Raw genomic sequence first — 23,399 nt, 5'->3', positions numbered from 1 at the left:
ACAGTTGTAAAAGGGGGAAATGTCTATTAACTTTACTCCAATTAAGCACCAATTAGGGCTCTATATTAGGGTGTAGGCAGGGCCGGATTTGCCACAAGGCCACTGAAGCCCAGCCTCGGGGAGGCAGGGGTGTAGAATCTCGCGACGCCCAGGACATGCAGTTCCTGTGTGCATGAGGCCTAATAATAAACAGAATGGCTCTTATGTAATAAATTACTGAGGACTGCCCACTGCTGGGTGAAGACCTAAGAGGAAGAAGAGCCTGCGGCATAATGTGACTGGCCTGAGCTCAGAAAAATTTACGTATAAAAAATAAATTCATCTATTACCGACCTTTGGGGGAAGCACTGGTTGGGTGAGAAAGTTGAGCCCAAAGTTGACCTTTTCCACCAACATTCTAAATGACCCATTCAAGCAATAGGCACATTCATTAGTTTAATATAAGGAAGAGTTAGAGATCGTTGCACAGAACATTTTTATACAGCAATTTTTCAGTGGATTTACACACGGATTGAACTAAGGTTTTGGCTTGCCCTTTAATGACCAAAGGTCACTGATGCCAAGGTGGCCAAGACAAATGTATCAGTGTCTGTATGTTTTGGTTAACTTGACAGTAGCTCTATGACTAATATGCCTGCCTACATCATTTTTACACTGATTTTTAATCACATATAAGGCTTTTGTGGGCACATTGTATCAATTAATACCTGACTCACGAAGAAACCAGTAATGAATGGATAGACCCCGAAGATGGACACTTCTGGAAAGGGCCATTTCTCAGCCAGGGAGTAGAGTCCAGCAGCACAGGGCGGCAGGAGAGGTAACCTATAAGGCATAGTTAACCCACAAAACAAAACTCACATAACGTATGGCAAAAACCATGATGAATACAAAGTTTATTTCTGATTTCAAAAACAACTGCATTGGTTTAATTCTGTTTTTGTTTTCTTGAATATAATTTCCTAAAGACAGTCCTGAAAAAAATCACAGAGAGGTAGACAGCCAAGGTGAGACAGGCAACGATGAACAGAATGACATCCAGCAGACACTGCTGATACCAGGGTTGTTTGTATGAGTAGGGATGAAGATGACCGCCTCCACCCGATCGGATGATGTGCTCCACCCTTCTCAACAACAGCTGGTCTGGTGGAAAAGGACGCAACTTCTTTATGGCACTGAGCTTCATTGCTGACATTTTTGTAGCTGCGGACATACAGATAAAATGTCATACTTTATGTGTTATACTGGAAATAAAATTATAAACATTGCTTTTTGGAGCTGTATTTAGGTATGTAATCACGTGAAGTGGTCCCTGTTCCTAATAAATTCAGTGATGTAAGTATGCCTCTGATAAATCGTGTGCACTGCGCTACTGCTCATAAACGTGCATAAACCTCCAAACAATGTGTACATTTTCATAAACATACATTTTCAAACATAATAATAAACAATATGAAAATATTCAAAAATAATCCTTAGTAAAGCCGTATAAAGTGCTTTTGTGCAAAATCCACAATGTGACAATGATCCTCTGAAATAAAGTGCTCCAGACTCCTGATGTGTTAAAGGAGAACTATGGGGTTAGGGCTTTTCCCCATAGTTCTCCTTAGGATAACGGGAGGACACAAACTAGCGTCCTCCCGTCACCCTAGGCTCAGTATACCGCGAGCTGTAGCTCGCGGTATACTGAGACGCCGCAGCTGAAGCGGATCCCGACAATTGTGCCGGGATCCGCCCAGCTGCGTGACTGACAGCTGGCTCTGCCTATCTAGAGGCAGAGCCAGCTGTACCCGCCCCCTCCCTCGTCCGTTCCACCAGTCAGCGCTGGCAGATTGGAGCGGGGAGGGGGGAATACAGCCCCTCCCCTGTCACGGCAGAGAGCTGTGACAGGATCGAGAAGTGAGCGAACGCCGGTATGTGTTCACTCACATCCCGATCTACTGAGCCGTCCTGTGACAGTCTTATTGTCACAGGTCGGCTAGAACTATGAGGTGAGTGAAAAGCACTCACCTCATAGTTCTCCTTTAAGGTAACTGAGAACACAGTCACCAGAGATCCATGACCATATAACTCAATGGTCAATAAACGTAATTGTGGTGGTTTTTTTCATAGATGGGATATTCACTCTTAACTAATCACATTAAACAAATCCTCCTTTTCGTATTACACGGCAGGTGCCACTCACTCAGCGAGGGGAGAAATCCAATATAGAAGAGGAATAAATGCGCCAAATGGTGAAGTACGTTACAAAAACTGAATTTATTCCAACAATAAAACACACTTACAAGATAGCCAGAATGAAATCGCCTTGCAGCAAACAATCAATCGATTCCACCTAAGCAAACCGGAACCAGAAATCCACCTGCTAGTCACCTATGGTGTAACCTCAGTACGTGTCCTATCCTTTCCGACGCGTTTCGTCCCTTGACTTTTTCCAGGAAAGGTTCACATCATTAAGAAGTTGCAAAATTACTTAAACCAGTCCATCTGGCACCAACAATCATGCCACAATCAAAATCATTTTTTTATCGTAGTTTTTACCATTTTGTTGTTTGATATGAACACTAACTGAAGCTCCTAAAATACTGTATATCTGCATGACTTTATGCTATGCGCGCCTTGAACATGATTGGCTGGTGAGATAATTGCATGAATAAGCAGTAGAGGTGTTTCTAATCAATTGCACGGTTGGGTCGTGTGTGCACCTTCAGTTGGCTGTTGGGCTGGTAGACCTGATAGACAGCTAAAGGTACTTGCATGGCAAGCTGTCAGCGCGTCTACAATTTGTGTGATAGTGGCATAGTGTTGTCAGACTGCAGCAGGAAGTGCTATTACTGGCAGGATCTCCACGTAAGAAACAACAGATTCATCAAATCAATTTTTTTTGGATAAAGTCAGGGTCAGTGGCGTCACAAGGGGGGTGCAGGGGGTGTGGCCCGCACCTGGGTGCCACCATTGGAGGGTTGACACCAAAATGACTGACATTCATTTTGGTGTCACCCCCTATTAAAAGTCGTGCACTCGGTCACCGACAGTGTCAGGAGAGAGCACCCGGCAGAGTACCTCATCCCGCCAAGTGAACGTCCCCTCCTCTCTCTGCCGGCGTCCATCACCAAGATGGCCACCGGCAGGCATCAATAAGACGACCGCGCATGAATGTCATCGCGCGCGTGCTCGGCAACGTCACGCGCGACGACGTCACGGCGGGGTGTCACCCGGTCTCCGCTACGGATGACACCCAGCCTCGGGACGCCCCTGGTCAGCTATTTTTACCATCTATGTTCCATTTGGGAAATTTCCCTTCATTTCCTGTTCAATAACCACAACATGAAGTGAGAGGAAATCCCTGGTGGTCAGCCGGGTGACCAGAATTAGTGTCCCCATTGGAAGATTTCCCCTCTATTCCTGTCCTGGTGACAACCCAAAATTTAGGATTTTGTTTTCCTTTCAGTGATCATCAGTAAACAGGACAAATAGGCAGGATGAATCTCCCTAACGGGGACACAGACAGAAAAATCCCTCTCCACTTCATCCAAAATTTTAAAAAGTTTTGGCTTCAGTTGTACTTTAAGAAAACTGTATACAGTGAGGCATGATTCCAGACATCCTAAAAAGTAGATTTTTCCATATTATTGCTATATACAGCTTACCTTTTATCTTCTATTATATGACGCATGGTGTTTGCAAAACTTTCTGATCTTATTCTTTGAGGTGGAATAAATGTCCCCATATTTTTTGCTTTAATTCGGACCAAATTATCAAAATGATCTCCGAACAGTAGTATTCCTACAACAGGAACTCTGTGATAGACTGCCTCCATCAGACTGTTCTGTCCTCCATGTGTCACCAGTAGACGAGCTTTAGGGTGCCCTTTAAAAAAATTAAATAAAGTTCATATATGAGCTATGAAAATAAAGGAGGGTTTATTATATTGTTATGTTCTAATGTTTGATGATAGGAAGGGCAATGTTACTCAGCTATTTTAAAGAGGATTAGAGCCCTGCTCTGAGCTAATTTTTTTATTGTTCCCACAATCATCTGGCCCTCCCCTCCCCAAGCCTTACTCTCCCTGGACGACCACTTTCATTAATTGGATTTCAGTTCTTTCGATCACGGAGACTCAACATCACATATGGGCATTGCCACAGCTTCCTGTTTTCAGGTTGGCCCCTCCCACCAGCCATGATCTGCTTGCATTGCATAGTGAAGCAAAGAGACACAGTGATGATTTCAATGGATGTAAATAAGGTATACAATCAGAACACAAAGGTTTCATTTATTCATTTAATTAGCATGTTGATGGGAGGGGGGCACAAGAAGTGACCAGGGATGGCCCTCCTTACCATCTTGTCTTGAATTGTATTGTGATTGTAATGTCCTCCTCATATTGTAAAGCGCTGCGCAAACTGTTGGCGCTATATAAATCCTGTATAATAATAAGAATAATAATAAGGCAAGACACAAGCAGTTTAAACCTCAGCGTTAAGCCATGACTGACATGGTTATTCACTAAAGGGTGAAGAGTTTGGAGAAGGCAGGAGAAGTGAACAATCTAGGCCAAAATAGCTGAACTGGAAAAATTCTCCAATTCAGCTCACTTTCCAGTCCTGAATTGGAGAATTTTTCCAGTTCAGCTATTTCGGCCTAGATTGTTCACTTCTCCTGCCTTCTCCAAGCTCTTCACCCTTTTGTGAATAACCCAATTAAAGTACACTTGTGCTCCATTTTACGCTATTAAAAGCAAAAGGCCCGCCAAAGAGCAGACACCACAATATGCTTGTTATGATCCTTATTAGATAGAAAAGCTCTTTGTGCCCCTCTCTGATTTAGTTTCAGTTTATTACTGGGGCTAGGAGTTTAAAATGGAGTACATTCTGAATGGTACCTCAAGGCCAAACTGTCAAATAGCCTGGGGGTCCTGGAAATACCTTGATATACAGTGATGATGTAAAGATATAACTCATAATATGTTTTAAGAATTACGCTTGACACCCTTAGGAGGAGCATTAAGTGCTTAGAGTATAGATTTTGACAAGCAACGAAAATGTGACAACCAGCATGCGAATGTTAGAAGCGGAAAAGTTTAGATACACATATGGGGGTGGCGGTGAGCGACCCCAAGATGTAAAAACTGTATTTCATGTGATAAAACGGTTATAACCCATGGGGGGGGGGTAGCCGAAAAACTGAATAAAGTTTGTTTGGAAAAACAAATGGAGTACAAGTTCACATGCACTAAGGAGATTAGGTTGTGTAAGAGGATTAAGTCACTTTTCAAAAACTGCATTCCTGAAATTCTTAGTGTTAACATTTGACCAATTTACCAAGAATACCCCATGCAGGAGGTTTTCAAGAAGTAAGGATTGTAAAGGCATAAAACAAAATCACTGATAAATGGATCCTTATTGTCACCAACAATTTTTCATTGTGCTGTGTGGATGGGAACATATAACTAACATATAGAGGGATTTTCCCAATTTTTACTGCAAAAGTGGAAACACATTTTAAGAAACATGTTGGCTGGTCTTCTCTACCTTGGTAACCTTTCCTTTTTTCTATGCAGGCTACAGAGTGATCAGGCACAGTTTGGGGTTGAATGTTCCCTTTTCCCTTGACCTTCAGTAACATTTGTAAGGTATGTTATACACGGTTAGAATTGGGAACAAACAAAATCGATTTCAGAATGTTCATTCGACTTTCTAACTGTTGATAGGCTCACACTGATGATCGATTTTAACCACAGTGATAAAAAAATTCTAAAGATCATGTTGGATAATTTTTCTGAACTGAACAAATTTCTAACAGTGAAGGTGGTTTCCATTCGTAAACTGTTGGCTATGTGTTTAGATGAAGCACTGAGATCTCGAGGAATGCTGAATTAAGTTTTACTAGCTTAGCAGAACATTACATGTACGAATATGGAATTGTGGAGAAAACATAAGTGAGAGAAAATGAACTTGCTTTGTATCATAGATAAGCATGCATATAGAGACTATACAAAGCACAACTGAAGCGTTTCTGCCTTACTCTGACTAAGGCTGAGTAAGGCAGAAATGTGTCAGCAGTTGTGCTTTGTATAGATGCATGTAGAATAAAGTTTGAATTTCTTTGGAAGATCATTGTGTGCTGGTTCCACAGTTTTTGAGCCTATTACCGTATATACTCGAGTATAAGCCGTCCCGAATATAAGCCGAGGGTGGGAAATGAGGCAGCTACTGGTAGATAGATACCAATAAAATTACATTAATATTTATTTAAAAGAAAAATAACCTAGCTCTGTAAGTGGAAAAGGGGGTACAGGGCTACATATCATGTACTACGGATCATTTAACCCATTCATGTTAGCAGAGGATCATTGTAAATGTATTGTCTGCACTGTATTAGCAGTATATACTCTATATAGAGTATATACTGCTAATACAGTGCAGACAATACATTTACAATGATCCTCTGCTAACATGAATGGGTTAAATGATCCATAGTACAGGGCTACATATCATGTACTACGGATCATTTAACCCATTCATGTTAGCAGAGGATCATTGTAAATGTATTGTCTGCACTGTATTAGCAGTATATACTCTATATAGAGTATATACTGCTAATACAGTGCAGACAATACATTTACAATGATCCTCTGCTAACATGAATGGGTTAAATGATCCATAGTACAGGGCTACATATCATGTACTACGGATCATTTAACCCATTCATGTTAGCAGAGGATCATTGTAAATGTATTGTCTGCACTGTATTAGCAGTATATACTCTATATAGAGTATATACTGCTAATACAGTGCAGACAATACATTTACAATGATCCTCTGCTAACATGAATGGGTTAAATGATCCATAGTACAGGGCTACATATCATGTACTACGGATCATTTAACCCATTCATGTTAGCAGAGGATCATTGTAAATGTATTGTCTGCACTGTATTAGCAGTATATACTCTATATAGAGTATATACTGCTAATACAGTGCAGACAATACATTTACAATTATACTAACATGAATGTATTAAATGATCTGTATGTAGCCCTGTACCCCCTTTTCCACTTACAGAGCTAGGTTATTTTTCTTTTAAATAAATATTAATGTAATTTTATTGGTATCTATCTACCAGTAGCTGCCTCATTTCCCACCCTCGGCTTATATTCGGGACGGCTTATACTCGAGTATATACGGTACTCAGGAAGAGAGTCATCCGTGCACCGAATGTGGATTGCGGGGACGCATGATAGGGGTGAGCTGTGTGCTTCGTGTTTTCAGTGCACATAGAGACTAGTATTGCACTACAGTGCCATCTACAGCTCAAAAGACATATTATAGTATTCGTATATGTACTAACTAGCATTAGTATAGGCTGTTGCATTTCCAACATAAACTCCATTCATTCCAAAACAGAATGTAAAATCAAAAGGAAAATTAAAAGAAATTTAAAACGACAGTTGGCAAGTTTCTGATGCCTGTATTAAACATTTCGACTGGATTTTTCATATGAACGGTCATGCAAAAATCTACCCGTGTATACCCCAGGGACGTGCGGTCAGGGGAGGCAGGTGAGGCAGAGCCTCACCTAGAATTATGGAGGAAAAAGCTGTCAGCTTCATGTCTGAAGCTGACAGCTTTTTCTCCATTCAAATCGGCATCTAACCGGTTACACAGCAGGGAAATCCTCCCCGCTGTGTAACCTGTCACGGAGCCTCAGCGGTGTGGAGCAAGTGAGGCACAGGGAGGCTCCTCCTTGTCTCCTCCCTTCCTCCTTTACATTAGCTTGGGGATGGGTTGGGGGTGGGGCTTCGTATGCCTCACCCCGAGCAAGAGGTACCGCACGTCACTGGTATACCCTACAGGTGAAACTGTCAAACAAATAACAAGCCTACTCTATAAACATTCTGGAATAACTGGAGCTTTCTTTAAAATAGTTACAGGCCACATACTGTATATACTTACTTCCCAAAAAAGAGAAGGAAATGATAAAAATTAGAGTGTTACTTAATATTAGAGAGCAAACAGAGGACTAACATGTTAGATAGAAGGAGCATGGATATTTTTAGGGAAAAACACAGGCCACCACTGAGATAAAATACTCACCTCAGACAAAGGCTTTGCAGATCTTGCCAGTAAGCCTCCAATATACTGTACTTTAGGTAGAAGTGGCCGAGGAAGCTCAATGGTGAAATCTAGGTTATATATCCAGATTTCAGCTTTCTGGTAGAGGTCGGATAAAGATGGCCTAAAGTCTTCTGGAAAACAGTCTTTAATGGTGTCATGAAATATTTCTTCAATCTTCATCTCTACCCAAAGGGACTCAAAATACATATACTGTATGTGTTCTTCAACCTCTCCAGAAAAGTCATGCGGTCGATGAGCATTGACTGGAATGTAGGCACTACTTGAGGGTGCGTAAAAAATAAGTGGGTAAAGTGATAGGTACCGTTTGAAGTATATATAATATCCATGGTAGAATAGTCATCTTAATAACATTTATCCGCCCCATAAGAGAGATGTATGGACGTTGGTTGAGCCATGTATTTAGATCTTTCTTGATGTTATTTAATAGGGTCATGTAGTTAGCTGTAAATAACTCTGCACTTCTACAGGTGAGAAATATACCTAAGTATTGGATTTTATAGTTCCGCCAACCAAAGGGCAAAGTTTCCTTCAGGGCGGTCACAATATCATTTGGCGTGGAAATATTTAAAATTTCAGATTTTGACAGGTTAATTTTAAAATTCGATATTTGACTAAAGGATTCAAATTCTTGCAATAGTAATGGCAACGAAATCTGGGGTTGTTGAATAAAAAAAAGAATGTCATCCGCGTAAGCAGCAAGTTTATGTTCTATGGTACCCACTGTAATGCCTGAGATATTACTATTACGTCTTATAGAAATAAGACAAGGTTCTAATGTTAAAGCACATAATAATGGGGATAGCGGGCATCCTTAACGTGTGCCACTATACAGCGTAAAATTTTTTGAGAGGTGACCATTTACCTTGATTTGGGCCATGGGGTTATTATATAGGGCCATTATGCCTGCCAGAATTCTAGGTCCCATCCCTACTACTTGTAGAGTAGCTCTAAGATAATGCCAGTCAACTCTGTCGAACGCTTTTTCAGGGGCCGTGGACAAAAACAGAGTATGATTCGAAGAGGTGGATGCATGGTGAATTAAGCTAATTGCTCTCTGGGTGCTGTCTCTTGCCTCCCTGCCCTGGATGAAACCTGTTTGATCTGATGTTATTAAGTGGGGCATCAGGCCACTAAGTCTATTGGCCAAGACTTTAGCATATATTTTGATGTCGGTGTTAAGTAATGATATCGGCCTATAACTGCTACAGATAGTTAGGTCCTTATGTAGGAAAGGGCCATTGGCATCACGTTTGATGGTGAATTAGCAAAGATCATTGGAAAGAAGGCAATGTATTGAACTCCAAGAAGCTCTGACACCAAAAACGTACATGGGTTATGGGCATCAACTATAGCAATGTCATACCTCTCCTCTCTCAATGAGTTTAAGATTTGGAACTGGTTTAGTGTGACCTTGCACAGGTTCGAGAGAAGGCCCATCAACTAATGGCTGTACTTCACACCTACAGGAAAAACATTCTCAGATGGTAACAAAGTATATGCTAATCATGGTAAAAACAAAAAACTGGATTTGCTACTATGTAACAATCTTTATTTCCTGTAAAATGTAATATTTTCAATAATGAGAACCAATAAGAGCTGAAAATAAGAGTCACCTGACTAGAAATAACAATCATTATAGCAAACAGCACACACATTTTTTTATTTTTTTTTCGTAAACTAATATTCTCATCAATCCTCCATGTAATAGAGATGAATAAAGGCAGACGTGTCTAGTCAAATCTAGCCTGTGCATCATCCATAGCTCCTTCCGCACATACAGTGAATGAGTGAACGTAGCCACGATGGGACAGGAAGTATGTTATTTGCAGGATTAGCAGGTCATTATAAATAGAAAAAAAAACCCACATTTATGGACTGACAAGCTGATATATAATACATTTTGTTTTGGGATTTAGATATGCTTTAAAAGAGAACTATGGGGTAACCTTTTTATCCCATAGTTCTCTTTAGGGTCATGGGAGGACATACTAATACTAATGTCCTCCTGTGACCCAAAGCTCAGTATATAGCGGGCTATTGCCCGCTATATACTGAGAGCACCGCAGCCGGGATGGATCCCAACAATACTGTCAAGATCCACCCAGCTGCGTGAGTGACAGCTGGCTCTGCCTATCTAGAGGCAGAGCCAGCTGTGCACGCTCTCTCCACCGTCAGTTCCTCCAGCCAGCGCTGGAGGATCGGAGAGGGGAGGAAGGGAATCCCTGCTGGGAGCGGTGACTGACAGTCCCCACTCTCTGCAGGGAGATGATTGGAATGTGAGCGAGCGACGGCATGTGTTCACTCACTTCCCGATCTATAGAGCCAATGTGTGAAAGTGTAATTGTCACACATTGGCTCGAACTATGGGGATGAGTGGAAATCACTCACCTCATAGTTCTCCTTTAAAGAATTCACCCCTCTGAGACCACATTTTGCAGTGTTACAACCTGATATAAAAATAGATTAAACTGACATTTTTAGCAGTTGATTTATACAATAGACATTACATTTCAAAGGTGCTAAATATTTGTGTTATTGTGACGCAAAAATTAGTTATGCAACAGATTTTTTTTCTTGTCAAATTTTTCCCCATAGTTGGTAAAAGCACATTTGCCTAGGATGACCTGACGTCTTTGGTTTCTGGAGACAATCCCTGCTTTTAGGTGGCTGTCAATTGTGTTCTTGGTTAAAAAATGGAGTCCACACTGTGCACTAGACACTTCTGATGGAGCTGCTTCACAGCTCCATCTAGGGGCTATAATGTATTATTACAACAACACACTACATTCAAACTTGGAACACCATCTAGTGGCCAGAATGTATTACTACAATACTACAAAGTGGGAAAAATATTGGGATTATTTGCCAAAAACAAACATTCACAGATTTTCACAGGGCGAATTGTTTGTGAAAAGAACCCTTAGTGTACACAAACACAATATATTTAAACATTTTTGAAAAATATAAAAGCTGAAACGGTGTAAAGAACATAAATGCCAAATACGCCAAGCCTTGTAATTGCATGCCCTCATGAAATGGTGAAGTTACATTCCAAAAATTGTACATAGATGATGCATTAAAAGCCTTTATAACTCATTAGAGTTATACTATATATAAAAAATTATCCAAGAATAAGGCCACTTTTACACTGTCCGATCAGGAGGGGATCTATGCACAGATCCCCTCCTGATCTGAGTGGTTTAGCTTGGATGATAAAACTTGCAGGGATAACCCTTGCAGTGAGGAGATGGTCCCACTTCGAGAGTAAAGGATGGTATTCCCCAAAGTTTAGCTTTCCCTGATTTCTGAAGGAAAGTGGATATGCCAAAGTCTATTTAGAACTTTGAAAGCAAATGGGGTGAATATGCAATTAAGAAATTGTTTTTTTTTTCTTTTTATAACTTGTAAGACTATTTAGATTTTTTTTTCAGTTCGATGGATTATTCTGTGTAGATCAGCAACATAAAAACCCAATTAAATCCATTTTATAACACTTTGCCTAAACTAGAAAATGTAGCTGATAGATTCCCTGTTGAATCAGTGTGTTCGGGCATCAAATTTTGGTGTTATGAAAGGTAGGCTCAAAGAGGAGATCTTAGGAGAGGAGAGTTTAAGAAAACAGTGTGCATCATAATCTTTAATTGAGCATATGAGCATGGTACTAAGGCTATATAGTAAGGGACCACAAACCATACACTCCATACCATGCTCTCCAGGTTTTTGTGGCGGCTTTCCAATAAAATACACCCTACAAGTTAAAGGAAAACAGGGGTCATCAGAAGCTCCACCATGCACAATAGAGATGGGGGCAGTAGTTTTTACTTTACTCAGGTCTATTACACCCTGTTCCCACTTGAGTGATGCAACATCACACATGCAATTAAGAATTAAGAAATAATGGCACTGTAGTGCACCTAACAGTGCGATATGTGACCCCGTGGGATGCAGGAATGTGTGCAGGAACGCATGTGTTCTTGGATCGCACAGATCTGAACAAAGCCTTGGTCTAAAGCTACTGGAGTTATCTGGTGCAAATAAAAATGTTATTTTTAAAATTAGGACACAAATCAGAAATGAAACAAAACTATAGAATAAAACTCTTGCACACATACTTGCCCATAAAAAAAGTCTCCCTGATATTCTTTAAAAAAACTCCTCGTGTTCTGTCATGTATTTTTGGTCCAGGGGAAACATAGTCACTTGATAAGGACTGGAAGGCAACTTTAAACCTAAAAACATTTACATGCAATGATATATTTGTACCATTACATACTTCCTAATATTCCTAGAAAAAATCCCTAGAAAATCCCAACTCCAAACTCCACAGAAAATTCCCACAGCAATTTCCTGTTCTCCTTTATGTGAAATCTGACTGTATACAAGCATGGCGAAAGGAATTCCCAACATCTCCTTATCTCCAGTCTGCCATCAACCCGCTCTCTCACATCCTCCTCCCCAGTTTAAATAAAAATTAAATCAAATTCACCTCTTTGAAAAAGTCACACTGGGTTTAGGATCATTGATTTTCCTGGGTAGAAGCAAACTCAGAAGGCTTTGTACAATGGCCCTTATGCCTGATCCCATCCAACTGACCATGGGTGTATGAACTAAAGACAGCCCAGGTCACAAAGTACTGGTACAAGGAACTGCAACAAGCTCAGAAAACTTTGGTAAATTCTACAAAAGGACTATTTTTTGTAAAGTCCCCATTCTCACCTATGTTGAATATTAAACACTGTCCGGCCAAAAAAAAGTCACAAACTGGATTTCAAGCAGTTATGATCTGTTGCTTCAGTTGGTCATGGCTAGGTTCAGCAACAATATGTCCCCAAACAATGAGGTCAGCTGCCTACCTGAATATACTGAATGATCAGGTTTTTCCATCAATGGATTTTCTCTTCCCTGATGGCACATTGGGCATATTCCAAGATGACAATGCCAGGATTCATCGGGCTCAAATTGTGAAAGAGTGGTTCAGGGAGCATGAGACATGATTGTCACACATGGATTGGCCACCACAGAGTCCAGACATTAACCCCATTGAGAATCTTTGGGATGTGCTGGAGAAGACTTTACACAATGGCCCTACTCTCCCATATCACTACAAGATCTTGGTGAAAAAAATTAATGCAACTGTGGATGTAAATAAATGCTGCAACATTGTATAATCTTATTGAAACAATGCCACAGTGAATGCGTGCCGCAACCAAAGCTAAATGCGGCTTAAAAAATATTAGTGTGACTTTTTTTTGGCCAGGAAATGTATACGTAAAAAAAAAAAAGCTTATACTACAGACCTGGAAGCATCCCTTCCCCAAACTGGAGGAACATTCACACTTCATGCCCATTATGGTGTAGAATACGGGAGATTTCATCCATCAACAAGTAATGACTTCCACCTAGGATGAAAACAGATGTGCAGATATATAATACTATACAGTATAGAGAGGCTACAGGAAGCCATTCCAACACACATTGTATAGGTATGGCCCCATCTTGTCAGGCAGCTGGTCAAGAGGAATGATGTGCAGCCAATGCTGAAAGATAGTGCATTTAGACAGGAAACATAGGGGAAAACTGTTTTTGTTTCAGGGCAGGTTTTCTATAGCAATAATGATGTCCATGTAAAATGGTATTATATGATACAATATAGCAGATTGCATTACTATATATTAAACAAATACACCATCCAGCAACAGTCATAGAAGAAAGTTGTTCTTGTGCAATGCATAAGAAATGTGTTGTATGAGAATTCACACACTAAGCTGACATTGGCTCCAGTGACACACGACTGATGAATTGTTGGAGGAAATGATCTCTACACACTGGGTATAATGAAATACAGGCAGTTCAATATTACTTAGCAAGAAAACATATTGTCAGGATCTTGGCTCCTTGTAGACTTTGCAGAAAAAAGAAGAGAATGATATACACTTTTCTGGTTGCAACCATTGTTTGTCTTGTCTCTGCTGATATAGGAGTAACAATGAAGGACAAGCACAGGGTGACTATCCGGTCCTGCACCACTGCTAGCACGTTTACAACTATTAGTAGAGGATAACTAGCTGTCTTGGTGGATAAACCAAATTATCTACTCTGACAACTGAAAAACCTCAGAAAACTACCATATATACTCGAGTATAAGCCGTCCCGAATATAAGCCGAGGTACCTAATTTTAGCAAAAAAAACTGGGAAAAAGTATTGACCCGAATATAAGCCGAGGGTGGGAAATGAGGCAGCTACTGGTAGATAGATACCAATAAAATTACATTAATATTTATTTAAAAGAAAAATAACCTAGCTCTGTAAGTGGAAAAGGGGGTACAGGGCTACATATCATGTACTACGGATCATTTAACCCATTCATATTAGCAGAGGATAATTGTAAATCTATTGTTCAGTGCACTCTATATGTAGTATATAGTACATGTACATATAGAGTGCCTGCAACAATACATTTACAATGATCCTCTGCTAACATGAATGGGTTAAATGATCCATAGTACAGGGCTACATACAGATCATTTAATACATTCATGTTAGTATAATTGTAAATGTATTGTCTGCACTGTATTAGCAGTATATACTCTATATAGAGTATATACTGCTAATACAGTGCAGACAATACATATATAATTGCTTAATTAATCTCTCTCTCTACCCCCTCCCCTCCCCTCCCCTCACTCACTGTGTGCCGGTGATCGGATCATCACGGAGAGAGCAGGGACGAGTCAGCGGCGCGCTGATCAGACGAGAGGAGCTCCAGGTGGGGTCCTAATTTAGCTGGCTCAGAGGTGCCTGCCCGCTAAATTACAACCCCACCTGGAGCTCCTCTCGCCTGATCAGCGCGCCGCTGACTCATCCCTGCTCCCCTGCCTGACTGGCCGCTGCGGGGGGTTTTTTCTTCTTCTTACTTACCTCGCCGAGCGTCGCTGCTGCTGCGGTGTGCGGCGCTCCGAGCGGGGTCATCTGGCCACATTCCAACCCAGTCACAAACATTGATAGAACAGCAGCCCTGTCTAATCATTTAATCAGAGAAATAGATTATATTAGGCAACATTATAACAAGCAACATTACAGTGTAATGTTCCCCATTATAATCCACTTTTCTAATTAAATGAAATAACAGCACACAGTTACGTACCTCCCCCTCCACCGCATCCCATTCGGACTCACCTGCCAAGCCTCACAGCCAGGATCCCAGCCAGACGCTGTGCACTGCGGGGGGTGGGGGGGCATCGTGTGACACACACTTGTCTCCCGTCGCTTGTTACTAGGGACGCGGCTGGGAGAGAGGAGGTGTGTCACAGGACCAGTCCTCTCACTGAGAACCCCACCGGCAGTTTGTGGCCCCGGTACCCTGCACTGCCGCATATTCCACCAGGGGGGGTGCCCAGGACCGGACCTCACTGGGCCCCCACGCAGCCGGGGGGTTCCACCCCTGGACAGGGAGCCGCAGAACAGGGATGAAAGAGGCACATGCAGCTCCGGAGCCGCAGGTTGCTGACCCCTGCCCTAGGCCAAATGCAGTTCCTCTGTGGAAACTTCGCACTATTCCTGATAAACCGGTCCTGTGCTTGAGAAAAATTCTACACTAGGAAACTGTACAAATTAGGCAAATATCTAATAGTTTGGGCAAAGGCCATGGCCCATATATATTTCTGTGGTTTAATACAGCCAGTATAAGTGATTTGGATGTGTCCTTATATTAGACATGGAGAAGAAGGGTCAGCAATCTGGGCCAATAGGACTCTGTTGCATTTCACAGAGCTGATTAACATTGTGTACTTGTTTAAAGGAAGGGAGAGCTAGCAAATCCCCTTTTTCGTCCAGGGGCCAGGAAGGTGACACCTCTATATGCTCTAACTGCAATAGGCCCTTTTCACACACTGTTCCTCTCAGATACACCTGTCTGAACTGAACAGAAGCTCAATGTTAGTGTTTGGCCCAGAGCCGTAGCTAGATCCATTTGCGCCCGAGGCAAGAACAAAAAAATGTGCACCCCCCCAACAGGCGTGTGCCGTCACCCATCGGCGTGCACGTGCGGCGTCATGTGACATCATGCGCCTCGCCTCCACGTTGTGTTTTTTTATTGTTTATTATTTTTTTTACTGTTTGGGTGCTTTGGGAAATATTAGGGGTCTAAACAGCCCACTGAGATTTCCCTTTTAAAATAAAAAAAGAAATTGAGGACACAGAGTCCTCAAACTCTTTTTCTGCAGCCTCTGTTTTAAATGAATGGAGAGCACTCAGTACAGAGGTTTCCCATTTATTCAGGAACTGGTGATAGTAAGAAATGTACTATCAACGGTTTATGAAAGTGTAGAAGCCTCTGTACTTCTCTCTATTGAGTGCTTCTAACTATTGCGAAAGTCATGAATGAACAGGAAGTGATGTACAACACTTCCTGTTCATTCATAACTGGGTATACATAGTACTATGTGTCCCCAGTTATTTACAAACATTGGAGTGATCAGCGATCAGCTGATCACTCCAGTGTTTGTTCTGCACACAGAGGATCAGTAAATATCAGTGATATTTACCGATCCTCCCATCCCCCCCCCGGCTTCACTTCTCCTCAGATCTACACTGCCTCTGCCCATAGAGGCAGTGACCCAGAAGAGAAGCTGCAGGCTGTGCCGCCCCACTTCTCCCTGCCGTGCTGAGCCCTGGCTGCGCCCCCCCCCTCAGTCACCTCGCCCTAGCTACGGCCCTGCGGGTGTATGCGGATGTGTGTCCCTGTACATGCAATTACCTCCAAGTCAGTCTAGGTCTGAAAAAAACATTAAAGGTTGCGTCCTTTATCTTTTTTTTTCACCTAAACATGACAGACCGAAGGTAGTTGACTGACACATATCTGCCTGTCCATAGACTTAACATCAGTCCATTTAGCTCCATGGAGTAAAAACTTAACTAAAAGCGATGTAGTGGACATCTGTTTCCGCTAATTTCCGATTCATCTGGGGATCTGTCCATGGATTGCATGCTGAGCCATAAAGACTCATGCATTCACCCATGTAAAAGGGCCCAAAGAGTCATCCTTCTGGCTATGCAGTTTGCCAGGGGTGGGGAATCACAAAAGTGGTTGAACAGAATCGGAAATGCATAGCTCAGGACTTTCCCTTTTTGGGAGGAACATTCCCTCTTTTGGGACTTCATGCCTCCATATCTCTTTTCCCTTTAGTTGTCTGTCTTTTTGGACTGATGAACAAACCTCTATACATAAAAGTAGTGTTTAAAGGCCCATCTCTGGGCTGCTTTCTAAAGAGCAAGAACTGTAAGACTTTGTACACATTTTGTTTTGAAGCCCCTGGAATTTTTTTACTGCTTTACCTAGAAAGTTCAGATGGGCTTACTACTATTCTAAAGGGCTACTGCACTTTAAGAGGATCCCAAGAAGATATAAAATAAACCACACCATTTAATTCCATTAAGTGTTCATTAAAAAATGTTACATTCATTTTTTACATAGAACTAGTATAAAAATGCAGATTTGTCCTTATATTGCCCTCCTGTAGTCCCCTGTGCAGGAGCACCCACCATAAGGAAGGACTTTATGCCTGGTGGATGCCATTCACATGGCACTAGCACCCCTAGATGACTCCGATGAGTATAGAAAATGTCGATACTCATCGATGCCATCTTGGGGTGCTAGTGCCCTCAATAATATGCTTTTTGCTCCCTCACTGTCCAATTGCAAGCTGGGTAGCATGGTGTGACTGAACTCTATTGCTTTAAAGCAGTAAAGTGAGGACACTGACTTGGCTGTGCTGTCTGGCAGGGGAGCCTAAATCTTAGAACCTGGTAAGTGCGTGTACCATGCAGGTAAAACAGTTCACATATGTGTACTTACTGTAGTTGTTTGTCTACAATTCAGCCTTCCTCTTTGGGAAACCAGAAGCCCGTGCCTGATCTATGTGCAGCATGGTGACCGGTCCTCTCAATGTCCTGGTGTAGATTTCCTGCATTGCTGGTTGCATCAATGTGAAATGTTTGGTGGGTGTCCTTATCAAGTTGATTCTAGCCACCTGTCTCCATCCAGCTCCCCCAGCTCTCCACACCATTCCCCAGCTCTGCCCAACCTCGCCCACTGCCATCGCTAATTTCCCAATGCATCATGGGGCATGTAGTCTACTGAGACATACTGAGGATCCAATGGATGTGGCATTGGGAGCCTCAATGATCCCTCCTCCCGGCAGCCAAACGTAGCTCCAGTGCAAAATGATGATATCATAGAATTTCATTGGAGCGATTCCTGCCAAAATTAGTAAGGTTTTGGACTTTATATTCGTTTGTGTTGTGGTGGGCAAAGAAAAGTCTTAGAAAAAAAAGTAGAATATCCCAGAGATGAGCCTTAAAGGTAAAGTGTGATTAGAGATACAGTATGTGGAGGCTGCCACTGCTGACCTCCTGAAAATGTTAGCTTGGCTGTCATGTAGACACTCTGGGTTCAGTGGTTTCTGATTTACTAACCTGAAACATGTATGTAGATCATGAGATCTGGCTTCACTTGTTCCATTTCTTTTTCAGGCCTGTAACTTATATAGCATTGGGGCCAAAGACAGCAAGGCAAGCATCAAATTCAAAACACATGCCAGAAATCTGACCAGAAAATAATGTGTGCAGTACAAAGTAAATAAAAGTAATTCACTGGCACACACTTGAAGGGTTTTTTTAAAGTATTGATATATTTATTCAATACCCAATGTCGCATGCTGTCATACGGTGCTAAGCATTTGTATGACAGCATGCGACATTGGGTATTGAATAAATATATCAATACTTTAAAAAAAAACCTTCAAATGTGTGCCAGTGAATTACTTTTATTTACTGTTGGTTTTTTGCACGGCACCATCCGTGTGGTCACCTGGACACCACATATACAGGTGAAACTTGAATAATTAGAATATCGTGCAAAGTTCATTTATTTCACTAATGCAACTTAAAAGGTGAAACTAATATATGAGATAGACTCATTACATGCAAAGCAAGATAGTTCAAGCCGTGATTTGTCATAATTGTGATGATTATGGCTTACAGCTCATGAAAACCCCAAGAACCCCAAATCCACAACCTCAGAAAATTAGAATATTACATGCAATCAATAAAACAAGGATTGTACATAGAACAATATCGGACCTCTGAAAAGTACAAGCATGCATATGTACGCAGTACTTGGTTTGGGCCCCTTTTGCAGCACTTACTGCAATTACTTTTGCACAATATTCTAATTATTTGAGTTTCACCTGTACCTTGTGGTTTTGAGACCGTGGCAGTGCGAATGGGATTTAGACTTTGTTGTCAGTACAAAGTAACACATCACTCAATAAAGGAGTTTATTGTATTCTAAATTTCGAGTAACAAATTTACAAATACAGACATTTTATTTCCTAATTTTATGATTGAGCCGCTCAATTTGGATGGCTTCATATTATGGGCCATATAAGTGTATGGCCAAACAAATCGCTGAGATCCAGACACTATGCATCCCAAATGAACATCCAGATTGTGCAAAGAAGGACTTAAACAGTCAGATCACATACTCGGGGCTGATTTTTTACATGACTCTTTTTTGCATGCATTTGATAGCTGGACCTATATTGTCCTGGCAGGCAGGTTATGTGCTTATTCCACACTCACCTAATATGAACAAATTAGGTCCAAAGTGACCTTATATGTGCAAATATTTTAGATAATTCTAATTTTCTCTGTAGGGCTCTGGGAGTAAGTTTCCTGCAGCTCCATTCTGTGCGTGTGACATAGCACCTACCTTGATTTTACTCAAAGTATACTTACTGTGACATTATCAGGAGTGCCAAAGGATGTATTGTAAAGTTCCCTAACAGATGTATAAGGCTGCCTATTAGGAAAACATTTTACCCATCTTAAGCAAAATATAAATAAGTACAATTGTGCCAATACACTTGGCACTACATTAGAGGGAATACGCATTAGCTCCTGCCAAGTGACTTACAAATGTATTCTGACTCCGATTGTTGTATTTATCCCTTGCTGAGACCACTATGCCTGGCCTGTATAAGCAGATATAATCACTGCGGAGAATCCTTATCAGATAGCTGAACTCACCAAATACCTTTTCATCCACGGAGTGCTTTATTATATGCAGCAGGTTAGTTACAGAAGACAACAGGATATAGCAGATGAATGAACAGGCGGTATTTGAAGGTCAAGGATGATAATGTTTCCAGGCTAGCATGTATAGTACATGCGGTCCTGCTATAGGCAGCCATAACACTAAACCACTAGTTGGAGAAGAAGGGCGGTAAATTACATACAAGGGGAGGGAATTCAGAAAAACATGGTGCAATAAAAAATGCCCACAAGATGGCAGTATAATAATCATCTATACAAGCAGCTATAATACAAGGCTTAAGGAATAATAATGCCCTGCATTATGTAAATTCTCACATTTCATTGATATAGATATTAACTATGACTATGCATTGTGTCTTGTCTTATATAACTGCTTAACAGCACAAAATGAGTGCCCATGGCACAGTTATATAGACACACAATCCCATTGACTAGGGTCAGTTCATATTCATATAGAGGGCAATGAATTAACTAAAATATTTTGTGAGCCGAAACTAAAACACTTAAAAAAAAAAACCACAGTCTGATGGATAGGGCAACACAGGGCCCACTAGATGTCCAAGAAACCCAGCTACAGCCTTCATAGAGTCATGCTAATTAAGGCAATGGAAATTGTATGGTTTGTTTGTGCCTACTGAAAAATCACTGTCAATGCCAGTTGAAGGAATTTGGGTCCAAAGCTGCTTCATTGCCTAAGGCCCCTATTCTTTCTTAATCCATCTCTGCTCCCAGAATCATGCCATGTAGCCCAACGCTGCTTACATGCGGTACAATGGTAGATATACAGTATATATCTCATGCACAAAATAAAATCAGTGACAGAGATTTGGACAAAGCACAACCATCAGTTCTAAGACTGGTCCCCTTTTATTCTTACTAACCCTTTTCGGCACAGAAGGGTCCATTAAACAAAAGCCATCTACTGTCTTGTAGTTTGATGAGGGAGAGCAGATGGTAGAAAGCAGGAATCACCAGCACTCAATAAATAATTTTCAAATAGTAAACGTCCATTTAATCGGACATAACATCACAAACAAAATAACCAACGTTTTGGGGTCGCACAGGGTCCCTTCATCAGGGTGATAATTGTCACATTATCACCCTGATGAAGGGACCCTGCGCGGCCCCGAAACGTTGGTTCTTTTGCTTGTGACGTTATGTCCAATTAAATGGACATAACGTCAGATGATGACATTTAGACGAATGTATAAAGAGCAGATGATGACATTTATACGAACAGTATATAAGATGCAGAAGAGCACCCATGCCAGCGTTACAGTCTGTCCCATCCCCTGTCAATGTCATTTTTACTGAGCTGCTTGGCCTGCATGAATGTATATGTAGAGAAAACTAGAAATAAAGGTATGTGAAATAAAAAGAATTTAGTATACTGATTGCTATCATTACATTAGTAAACTTTAAGTTATTGGAATCCAATTTTTTAATGATAGTGGTCCTTCAAAAGATATAGATCCATCTTTGTAGAAGAGGACAGGATCCCCTATAATAATGTGCCCCATAATAAAATGGGGGTCAGCAGGAGGAACCACTGAGTACAGCATGAGGCACAGGAGATTCACACTTCCGATAAATCAGTATTCACTCTCTACTTTACAATACGTTTTAGTAAAACTTCATTTTTGAGGCACTTTAAAAAAATAAATCTGAGTCTTCAATCCCTGAAGAATAATGAAGAGCAGCTGCAAAATGTTGCAAATAGATGAGAATTCCATGCTGTGAACAACATGAAATCAATTTTCATTTCCAGTACAATGCCAAGTTTTGTTAGTTCCTCTTTAGCTTTCCTGCAGAACATAATTTCCTAATGAGAGCTCTGAATAATGTCACTATAATGTAGATGACGACAGCGAGGGAGACAAAGATGAATAATAGGACATCCAGCAGCCATTGCTGATACCAGGGCTGTTTGTAAGAATAGGGATGAAGATGACCGCCTCCACCTGATTGGATGATGTGATCCACCCACCTCACCAATTGCTGGTCTGGGGGAAATGGCTGTGACCTCCTAATGGTTTGCAGCTTCATTGCTGATATCTTGTAGCTGTGAACACATAATAACATACAGTCAGAGTCAAAAGAAAATCCGTCACTTGTCCAAAATGATTTTACAACAGAGCTTTACAGAATAAATAAACATTTAACAAACAGCTTCTTGAGTACATTGCAGCGAATCAAGCAAACTTGTTAATGTTACATGTTACCTCTTCCTCCTGCTCTCCCCTGAGAAAAGAATGCATGGCATCCCTTTATATAATCATGATCTTAGTAGCACACCATTTTTATGGACTAACATGCTAGATTTGATCATATCCCTTTTCTGAAAAAAAAAACTGACTCCAAAGCCTGAGACTGTCTCTAGAAATCAAGTACGGAAGGTATCTATGATTCACTAGCCTTCAGGCATGAGTAATTACCAGGTTTACCTATCCAACCAGCGTGACTGTTCACTGTGACAGCAACCAGCCATCACAGACAGATATAGAACTGATTGTTTCAAGATCGGTTGGTAAGCAGATAGATCTTACAAACTATTAGTAGGACCTTGCCTTGTTCCCGGGGGTTAGTGGTTACTTAGAGCTCTTCCCCGGACCCCGATCAGGATTTGGTGTTGCAGGAGGAGGGGAGCTCCTAGGTTCCTATTGTGTTTTCTGTTTCAGACTTCCGTGTCAGTCTGGTGCCACTTGTGCTGTTATTCTGGGGTACCTCAGATATTCCATTGACAACAATTACCTTTTATTTTCTATGACGTGTTGAATAGTGCTTGCAAAGTTGTCAGCCTTAAGCTGCTCAGGTGGAATAAAAGTCCCCATTTGTCTGGCTTTTACCCTGGCCATGTTTTCGTACTGATCCCCAAAAAGTGGAATTCCAAGGACAGGAACTCCATGGTACACAGCTTCCAACAAACTGTTCATTCCTCCATGTGTCACTAGGAGACGCATTTTAGGGTGGCCTGAAATTGGCAAAAACAAATAAAATTAAGAGACACAACAGGAGAGAAAAGTGTGGAAGGAGAGGAGTGGAGAGGAGCAGGGAGGACAGAGTTAGGGTACAGAAAGAAAGGACAAAGTAAGGGTGGAGAGAAGAGGACAGGGTTAGAGTGGAAGGGGGGGGGGGCAGGTTA

General features: G+C 41.3%; 2 protein-coding genes across 2 annotated transcripts in view; both read right to left on the bottom strand.

The window, feature by feature from the left end:
• Window positions 1–928: 928 nt before the first annotated feature.
• LOC108792636 (UDP-glucuronosyltransferase 3A1-like) lies at window positions 929–15,382 on the bottom strand. The gene is given in 10 exon segments (XM_018563454.1): window positions 929–1,192; window positions 1,194–1,203; window positions 3,651–3,870; window positions 4,984–4,993; window positions 8,101–8,349; window positions 9,391–9,582; window positions 12,292–12,371; window positions 13,440–13,547; window positions 14,013–14,044; window positions 15,288–15,382. Coding segments are annotated over 10 exon segments (1,260 nt in total).
• A 6,625-nt stretch (window positions 15,383–22,007) lies between these two features.
• LOC108792649 (UDP-glucuronosyltransferase 3A1-like) overlaps window positions 22,008–23,399 on the bottom strand; it is an 18,503-nt gene continuing 17,111 nt past the window's right edge. The window contains exons 6-7 of the mRNA XM_018563467.1: window positions 23,009–23,228; window positions 22,008–22,319 (exon numbers count right to left, since the gene is read on the bottom strand). Coding sequence (XP_018418969.1) covers window positions 22,043–22,319; window positions 23,009–23,228 — 497 coding nt within the window. The 3' untranslated portion in view covers window positions 22,008–22,042. The remainder of the gene's footprint in view (window positions 22,320–23,008; window positions 23,229–23,399) is intronic.

The sequence above is a fragment of the Nanorana parkeri genome, unplaced genomic scaffold (genome assembly GCF_000935625.1).
Source record: "Nanorana parkeri isolate BGI_ZX_2015 unplaced genomic scaffold, ASM93562v1 scaffold666, whole genome shotgun sequence".
NCBI classification, from domain to species: Eukaryota; Metazoa; Chordata; class Amphibia; order Anura; family Dicroglossidae; genus Nanorana; species Nanorana parkeri.
Note: the sequence above shows the minus strand (reverse complement) of the source record. Positions and strands in the feature narration are given on the sequence as shown.